The sequence below is a fragment of the Vicia villosa genome, unplaced genomic scaffold, assembly GCF_029867415.1.
Source record: "Vicia villosa cultivar HV-30 ecotype Madison, WI unplaced genomic scaffold, Vvil1.0 ctg.000564F_1_1, whole genome shotgun sequence".
In the NCBI taxonomy this organism is placed as follows: domain Eukaryota; kingdom Viridiplantae; phylum Streptophyta; class Magnoliopsida; order Fabales; family Fabaceae; genus Vicia; species Vicia villosa.
Genome location: NW_026705257.1, coordinates 266283 through 275904, shown reverse-complemented (window position 1 = coordinate 275904; position 9622 = coordinate 266283). Strand labels below are relative to the sequence as shown.

The window sequence follows — 9622 nt, the reverse complement described above, 5'->3', positions numbered from 1 at the left end:
GAGGCTATGGCGAACCAGCCCAACGCTCGTAGATTGATATATGGAAGCGTTAAAAAACACAGTATTGTATATATTTAAAATCAACTTATTTCATTGTAGCAATCCTTTTGTAGATGCATCTACGGAACATATTGAAAACAGAGTGTTCCGTAGATGTACCTACGGAACAGTCAACTATTAGTTTCAAATCATGTTCATTCTACTCCAAAATTGAATTTTTATTACAAAAATATAAAATTAAAGTAATTCATTTTAAAGGCAATAGCAAATGGTAGATAAAAAAAGATATCATATAAATAATGTTGGTCATAATATCGAATACATCATCAAAGTAACATACATAAATATTCATAGAAATACATAAATAAATAAAAACCATAGGCATCACTACTGTGTGTGTCAGACATCATCCTACGCCTCTTTTCTGCCTCTGGCCCCGCCACCGCCTCTGCATCCACCACGCCTTCTGCTGGCTCTGCCTCTAGCTTCAAGTGCCCCACTAGTTCTTGCACGATGTCTACAGTACAGAAATGTCTCATGTGCCAGCCTAATCATAACATCCACCACACGCCTCTGCTCAGACCCCTCAAGAAATAAACCATCTACATTGGCTCTCAGGCTCGTGTCGGCTATCTGACGACACCGAGGAAGAAGATCCTAAGTGTGGTCCAACTCATCCTAATGAGTCCGCAAAATCTCCTTGTGGGCTGGTCTGGGCGGATATCCAGGTGCAGCGGGAAGCATGTACGGGTGTGACACTCCGTAGTACCAGGCGATGTACCCCTCGACGCAGCTCCAGTCGCTCTCTACTCTCGTCGCCTGAGCCTCTGCATGAACCATGTAATGCTCCCAGTCTGCAAAGACCTCAACTAAATGCCGACGGGTCATGGCGATAGGAGCGGAGACAGTAGGGTCGTGAGGTATCGTCTCTGCGTAGCCAAACTGACGCAAGACGCGCTCTGGAAGATAACGTACTGCAACGGTTGAGCTGGCGGCCAGCCATCCAGAATATAGTGCTATCTCATCAAATGGAACTGTCTCATGGTGCTTAGCATAGCAGTCATAACGTACATCCTCACCAGCCATGCGATCAAGTGCGCGCCTGTAAAGATCCTACACCTGGTTCGTTCTAAGGGGGTTGAGTGCACTGGCACGCGGCATGATCTCAGTGTAGGTAGACACCTCTCCCCAGCCAATAATGTATGGGAAGTGTTGTAGTATCCAAGCCTAAAAAAAACACGGTTGTTTTAATGTACTATCACAGATATATAATAAGTAGAAGGGTATATGATTGTTACCACCAAAAGGGTACAGTTTCCTGCCACTGTCATTGCCTTCCAAAGGCATCCTTCTCTGAGTCTGTAGTAGTTGTACGCCAATACAGCCGCTCCCCTGTTGTACTCATGGATACGTGTTGTACTGATAAGTACGTCAGGTAGATGATGTCTGTGTACGTCGAACTCGTGTCCACAAAGAGTTGAGTGCCTATCAAATATAATAATTAACATCTCAGTGCCCGCTCTTTGTGTATATTCGCCTCTACCTCGTCACCAACAGCCTCCTCTACCGCAGCAAGCTCCTCACCATATCTCCTCTACCTCGTCACCAACATTTTTTAGTTAATTATATATTTTAATTAATACATATTGATTACCTTGATTTTAATTTTTTAATGAATATTGGGTTATTTCGGATATGCATATCCGAAAAATCCTGACACCAAAAATTGGATATGCATCTCCGAAGCCATCCTTTTTCCACACAAAAAATGTGACTTCGGATATGCATATCCGAAATATAAGGATATTTTGAAATTTTTACCAGGGGTCCATGAAAAGTCATATGAGCGTATAAAAAATTTCCCTTTTACTCTCAAAATATGGGAGCATGTATTTGTCGGGCTGGAGGTGCACCATAAGCCCAACAATTGGGACGAGGAGTTCAACTGGATCTTGGACTCTTCCTCGAAGAAAGGCTAGAGAGCAAGCATCATGAAGTTAGCTTTCACTGAAACACTTTAGGGGATTTTTAACTATAGAAATAGTATGGTTTTTGGTAATAATACACATAGCAATACACATGATAGTATTATAGAAAGTATAATGTATAGAGTGTGGAATTCTAAAAATATAAGGAAGCATATTGCAAAGTTGATGCTATAGGTTTATTTTGTCTTGTTTGAGGGTTGGATCATTTGATCACCTTCTACTCTTTTGATTTTTTTGAGTTAATATAATTCTTTGGTAAAATACTTATTTTGGTTCCATAACTATAAACTTTTCATTTTAGTTATTTTTGTCTAAAAATATGATAATCGAAAAACATATGACATGTGGGGCATGAAAATATAATATGGAGTTCTTTCATGCAATAATTATAAAATTCTCAAACAGTAGCAATAAATGAGATTAAAAAAATTGAACCAGGAACGAAATTGGACTAAACTGAAATTAGATTTATACAAGTATCAACCAGAACGAACAAATATAAATAAAAACGAAGCACATGAACATTATGAAGAAAACATGAGAGCACTAAATATAATCAATTCCACCATTTTTCAATGCACAAAGGAACCACCCGATCCAAATACTTCATCTTACAAGTTAAAGATTAGAAAAATATTTTAGTAAACAAGAACACATAAACAACAACACCGTTGTTAAGACCCTAACCGCTTGTAAACTTGGTTACAGCTTTAGTACCCTAAAACATAGAATGCTTGGCCAACTCTCCAGTAAGAACAAGCCTGACCGCCGTCTGAATCTCCCTCTAAGTAATCGTCGGCTTCTTGTTGTACCTCATAAGCCTCAAAGACTCTCCAGCAAGCTTCTCAAAGATGAAGACCTAATGCAGTGAGACGTTGATGAAGATGAGGACCTCTTGAGATAATGAAAACCCAAATCATAAGATACTTGTGGTTTAGACCCTTTTATGCTCATATCAATGAAATTTCCCAAGCACCAACTTGTATGCAATAATCAGATGAAACTTATGCTATATGTGATTGATGAAGTCAAAAGACTTAATAAAATATGCACGTGGTGTGGGATGTTGGGTCAAAATTAGGGTATGACAGATGCCCCTATTTAAATTTCTCTTATCCGAAGATACAAATATAGAAATATTTGTCTCAACGTGGTCAAAGAGACTTAAATATTAATATAAAACTCAATTTTAGGCCTAAGATCCCGTAAAAGGTCTTATCTGATATGAGTGCAGACAAAGAGTAGTGTGGTAAAAGGCATCACAAGGGATAAACAGGATACAAGGATTCTCATAGGGGAGTATCATGAAAAGTTTTAACTGGGAAAAAGGAACCGCAGGAAAAAAACAAGTCCACGGAGAGAGGAATCCACCTTCTCTTTGGGAAATGTTTACCGTGGATACGCAACGACGTTTACTAGAGACAGGCTACCAACTTCTATTAAGGAGTAGAGAAGCAAATAATGAACATCAACTGAACATCAAACTTTCACTTAAAGATGCAGGGATGAAAGAATAAAATAATAATTATCAGAAGAAAAACCCTCCCAACCATTTTCTCTTATTCATAGGGATGTATGTGGACCATCACAGATCAACAGTGTTACTGGATCAAGATAGTTTATCATCTTTATTGACGACCACACATGACTCACTTGGGTGTACCTTATGACGGAAAAAAATTAGAAAAGGGCTAGTTATTTGAAATTTTTTATAAATCAAAATATTTGATTTTACTCTTACAATTTTAATTTTTTTTTGTTAAAAGAATATTTTAATAATTTTATCCAAAGTGTGAGGGTGTCATGTTTAATTCTTAAAAGTGCCAAATATAATTCTCCTACTATTTCTTGACTTTTTATTTGGGCTAATAGATATAGATGAGGCCCAAAAATTAGATTGAATTACAACTGAATCTTTCCAAAATTCAGTATTAAACTAAAGATGTTTCTAAAATTTGATTTTACATTGGATATTAAAAAATCCGATATAAAATCATAGGTTTTCTCAAAATTAAAATTTTCTATTGACATAAAATGTAAAAATTAAAAAACCAAAAAAATAATAATTTTTTTTACTTGAATAGCAAAATAAGTATTTGTATAAAATTATGGGGTAATGTTTAATTTTAGGGGTGCGAGATAGTTACTTGAAGATGAGGCCCAAAGTTTAGAATGAAACTTGTGACACAAAACATCCTTATTTGCTTCATTAATGACCAATCTTAAGAATCCTTTTCATTAATGACACAAATCCTTAAAAGATTTTAGGATTTTATTTATTCCCACAACGGTCACAAAAAATAGCTTCTATAAATAACGATTCGCGCTATCACTCTTAACATTCTCATTCTATCTTGCTCCACACTCTATCTCTCTCTCTCTCAAAACTTCTCTCTTCGATCATTTGTGCAGTAACAAGAATGTTGATACCGCTTTCAGTTGTTGATGATGTTGCTGTCTTGGATTTAGGTCAAGAACTTCCTCGTACCCAGAACAACATGTTGCCTGTGTTTGTTCTCTTTGATTCTCGTACCATGTCTCACTACCACCACCCAACAACAACAACAACACCTTCTTCTTCTTCGTCTCACAACCACAACAATGTTCCAACAAGATTAATGTCTCACAACCGCAACAACGTTTCATCAAGACCAACCGTCTCTATGGTAGATGAAACTCTTCTCTATGATTCTTCTATGGCCAACAACATTCCAAGAAGATCAAGGTCATTTAATCATCCCCGCCACCACCACAACAATGGTACTAGAGCTTCTTCCCCTGTCATCGGTGCTGCTGCTGTGGTGATGGGTGTTCAAGAACATGTTACAACATCAACAGGAGATGCAGAATCCATCTGTTCCATTTGTCTTGTTGACTTGCCTAATGCTTCTTCCACGCCGATTGGGTTGCGCTGCTCTCATGTTTTTCATACTCACTGCATTCAAAAATGGATTAACATTCGAAAAACTTGTCCTCTCTGCCGCGCCAGTGTTTAATTTCCATACATTGATACTACTACTTGTTTGTCACTGTCTTTATGTGAAAACCTGTTCTTTTGTCTATCATTTCCTTATTCTTTGTGTCAATACTGCAGATGTTTAAGGTTATAGGTTATTTTGTTTGTGAATACTTAGAACTATGCTTCTACATAAAACTTATTTGAAGAATGTATAGCTTTGGATGGTGTTATTTGAAAAACTTGGGTGTTTCATGATCCACATTTAGTATGACTTTTTAAATGAAAAACTTGTGATTTGGCACTTGGTTTATTGTTTCAAATTAGGCTGTTGTTGAGCTTTGAACTTTTTATTGAGGGGCAAGATTTTATAAGGTTGTGGGAAAGGGTGAAAGGCTGAATGACAATTTAAAAAGGGCAATTGTTATTCATGTTTTACTTTATTACAATTGTTGTTACTCAAGGATCTACATAAAACTGCTCTGTCTTTGTGTGCAAACCTGTTTTTTGTCCATCTTTTCCTTATTGTGTGTCAATATGTGTTACACCTTAGATGTTTGTTTAAAGTGATTTTGTTTATCAATATTTAGAAGTATGCTTCTGTTCTTGCAATTATCCAGTTTTATAGTTGGAAACAGATGCTGAATAACCGTAGATGTTTATGTTGTCCTGCACTAGTCTATTAGGCAAGGACTATAAAAGATTCAATTTAATGTTAAAATTACAGTAAAGGCTTTGTTTTGTTGTCTTTTTTGAATTATTATGCACTTGTTTGGTTGCTTGGATAATGAAAAGTGGTCGGGCCGGTCCCCAAGGCCTAGTAAGGAGCAATGCCCAATACCCAGGAGAAGCAAAACATAGTAAGTATAGATTAATTTTTTACTCGTGACTCCCTTGGAGGAAGCAATCAGGGCCATCAGATCCCTCCTTCAGGCGACCGCTTTCTCGCCCTCCCTTCACATTTCAGTCACAAACAAACCCCTTTATAAAAGAAAGGAAAGCGCGCCGTTTTCAGGTAACTTCTTCCCCATTTGAAATTCAATATTCATTTCATACACTAACTTGAGCGTTGGAGTGCTAACCTTGCAGGTTAGCTCCATCCACCGCATCGGAACCAAAGCTCCGCCACAACAGAATACTTCGATCAACTTATCCGATCATCATCTTGTTCTCATACATAACAGAAAGTAACAGCCTTTTTGTTAGATTGGAGAAGGTGTGGGATCTAAATATGGATTCTAGTTTATGGGTCACATAAGCATGCTTTTATGGTCTTACTTTTCTTGGTTATTGAAAATGTATATAATACCATGCCAAATTTGACACTAATTGATTCTATGGTAAATATCAGAACCAATGAAGATAAAAAGAGTTTAAAGATTACATTGTCTGGATTGGTACTCGAAGCATATGACATATGTTAGGATGTATGGCATTCAGATGCAACTTTACCTGTTGTCAGCCCACCTGTTTCTAACAGTAGTTATTGTAGAACAGGCCTAATATGTTTATTTTATTCTCTTAAGCTTGCAATTAATGTTACTATTTTTAATTTGGTTTTGGTTGGATGCAGTCATACAATTTGGAGACCAGCATCCTAATGGTATGGGAGTTTCGGCAGTTGGCATGGCATTTCCTTAGTTTAGGAAAATCATAGTCCCAGCCGTAACATTCACTTCTTACAATCATGTCTTCCCAAATCTCTGTCACTTACTTGATTTGAGAAAGGCAAGGGGAAGTTAAGGTCAGCTTTATCAATATAAAGAAGAAGCTCAAACATAACAATTATAACGCCACCCTCAAAAAAGGCGACAATATCCATGTGAACTCCTTGGCTAGCCAGCCTGCTACACAACATTTGTTCACCAATGGCGGGAATCAAGGCTCATGAAATGCATCACAGTTCATTTACAAAATTAAGGGTTTCAATTTCAACTATAATCAGAGCTCGCAATTCTCTTTATTAGTTTACCCGCCCCCGCCAGCCATTAAAGTGCCTGCAAAATGGGTCAGAAATAGGCCTTATGGCTGATGTGGCGAAAGATAGGGAAGGGACTATTGCAAGGCTATTCTATTCTTGATTCTAATACTGAATTACTCCCAAAATCAAGGAGTGATTCATGGACCTTGCCTTATTTCTCGAAGACCATAGAATTCATTGACTATTGTCTACTCTTCCAGGCCACTTAAATCCTTGAATATCTTCAAACTGTTAACCTCTGCTCATTTTCTAGGAAAAATACAATTGGTACTGATAATTACAACCACAATAACCATTTCATTGTCCTTCATGATCCTGTTAAGAGATTGGAATTTACGAAAGAACCAACTGAGGGTATTGGGTTGGGATTTTAGCAGTGTTAGTAGCTTTTGACTATTTGAATGTACACAAAAATGTGTCTTTTCTCAGTTTTTATTTGTATTCAATTTAACATATCATGGTTGTGCAATTGTTCATCAAAGTTTCTAATGCAGTTGGAAAATTAAAGGTCATTGTAATTCTTATTCATTTATGTAGTTCAGGATAAAACATTCATCATTAATTAATGGTGAATAAGGCTCATAAAGATAAAACATTCATCGTTAATTAATGTAATTGTTAACAATAAAAAAAAAACAAATGAGCTTTAGATTTTAAGTGTACCTTTAATTGTTTTAATTTAATCCATGGCTCATCAAGTGGAACAAAGTTTTCATACACGCTTTTGTGCCGCATACATGTATCTGGATTATAAGAACATATGCATTTTTCCTTAAGTAATTCTTTGATCTATAAAAACAAGTAATTCATACGTGCTTTTGTGCCACATACATGTATCGGATTTGAAGAAGAGGATTTTGGATGAAGGGCATCGAAGTGGTTTGAGTATTCATCTTGGAGCTACTAAAATATATCAAGATTTGAGAAAGTTATTTTGGTGGCAAGGTATGAATAAGGATATTGCGGAAATTGTGTATTCTTGTTTGACTTGTCAGAAGTCAAAGATTGAACATCAGAAACTGTTTGGTTTGTTGAACCGTTATCCATTCCTGAGTGGAAGTGGGATAGTATCTCGATGGATTTTGTTTCGAGTTTGCCGAGAACGTTAAGTAATTGTGAAGCTATTTGGGTTATTGTGGATAGATTGACGAAATGTGCTCACTTTATTCCGATGAGGATGAATTATTCGATGGAGAGACTTGGAAAGTTATACATTGAGATGATTGTTTGTTTGCATGGTATTCCGTCGAGTATTGTTTCCGATAGGGATCCAAGGTTTACTTCGAGATTTTGGAAAGGTTTGCAAAGTGTTTTGGGTACTAAGTTGCGTTTGAGTTCTGCTTATCATCCGCAAACTGATGGTCAGACAGAGAGGACGATTTAGTCGCTTGAGGATCTTTTGAGGTCTTGTGTTTTGGAACAAGGAGGTTATTGGGATAGTTTTTTTGCCTTTGATTGAGTTTACTTATAATAACAGTTTCCATTCGAGTATTGGAATGGCACCTTTTAAGGCTTTGTATGCTAAGAGGTGTAGGACTCCTTTGTGTTTGTAAGAATCTGGAGAGAGAGTGGTAGTTGGACCTGAGATAGTTCAACAGATTACAGACAAGATTAAGATGATTTAAGAGAAGATGAAGGCTTCTCAGAGTCGTCAAAATAGTTACCATGACAAGAGGAGGAAAACACTTCAGTTTGAGAAGGATGGTCATGTGTTTCTTCAAGTTACGTCGATAACAAATGTTGGTATAGCTTTGAAATCGCATAAGTTAACGTCGTGTTTTATTAGTCTGTATCGGATTTCCGAGAGAGCAGGTGAGGTGGCATATCGGATTGCTTTACCGCCATCACTTGCAAATCTTCACGATGTATTCCATGTGTCTCAATTGAGGAGATATGTCGATCCATCTCATATTGTCCAATTAGATGATGTGCATGTAAGAGATAACTTGATGGTTGACACATCGCCGATGCGGATTAAAGATCGAGAAGTGAAGAAACTTCATGGTAAGGAGATCGCTTTGGTAAAAGTGGTTTGGGGAGGACCGGTCAAAGGTAACGTGATTGGGAACTTGAGTTTCGGATGAAGGATTCGTATCTGGAGTTGTTCACTTGAGGTACTTTTTTAGGACGAAACTCTTTTAAGTGGGGGAGAGTTGTAACATCCCGATTTGTATATTAAATAATTATTTTAGTAGTAGTTATTTATTTAATTATTAATTTGGTGTGATCATTAATTATTGTGTGTTATTATGTTAAATGGACTATTTAAATTATTAGTAGAATAATGAATGAATAGCTATTGGGCCTAATTATTAGAAGTAGTGGTAATAAGGGGGTGAGAGTGACTAAGCCCATTTAAACAAATAAGATAGTAAGAGTAGAGACTAGGTTAGTCTCATAACTCTCATTTGGTGAAAGAGAATAGAGAGAACAAGAGAATATGAGAATAGAGAAAAGACAAGAAAAACCTGAAGGATAAAAAACACTTAGAAAGGGGGGGTTTGAATAAGTGTAGTCGTAAAAACTTGAACGATAAAAACAATTGCACAGTTATTTTTATCCTGGTTCGTTGTTAACTAAACTACTCCAGTCCACCCCCACGGAGTGATTTACCTCACCTGAGGATTTAATCCACTAATCGCAACAGATTACAATGGTTTTCCACTTAGCCCACGACTAAGTCTTCTAGAGTATCCT

The 9622-nt window shown here is 36.9% G+C and overlaps 3 protein-coding genes across 3 annotated transcripts; 2 read left to right on the top strand and 1 right to left on the bottom strand.

The window, feature by feature from the left end:
* Positions 1-411: 411 nt before the first annotated feature.
* LOC131629401 (uncharacterized) lies at positions 412-1086 on the bottom strand. Its single transcript, XM_058900191.1, has 2 exons — positions 782-1086; positions 412-517 (listed from the first exon to the last, which is right to left on the bottom strand). Exons 1-2 carry the CDS (start codon positions 1084-1086, stop codon positions 412-414), a joined length of 411 nt encoding a protein of 136 aa, XP_058756174.1.
* A 3322-nt stretch (positions 1087-4408) lies between these two features.
* LOC131629399 (RING-H2 finger protein ATL51-like) lies at positions 4409-4984 on the top strand. Its single transcript, XM_058900190.1, has one exon. The coding sequence runs from the start codon at positions 4409-4411 to the stop codon at positions 4982-4984; it is 576 nt and encodes a 191-aa protein (XP_058756173.1).
* Positions 4985-8114: 3130 nt separating this feature from the next.
* On the top strand, positions 8115-9009 carry LOC131629398 (uncharacterized). Its single transcript, XM_058900189.1, has 2 exons — positions 8115-8223; positions 8675-9009. The coding sequence occupies exons 1-2, from the start codon at positions 8115-8117 to the stop codon at positions 9007-9009; spliced, it is 444 nt and encodes a 147-aa protein (XP_058756172.1).
* Positions 9010-9622: the final 613 nt, after the last annotated feature.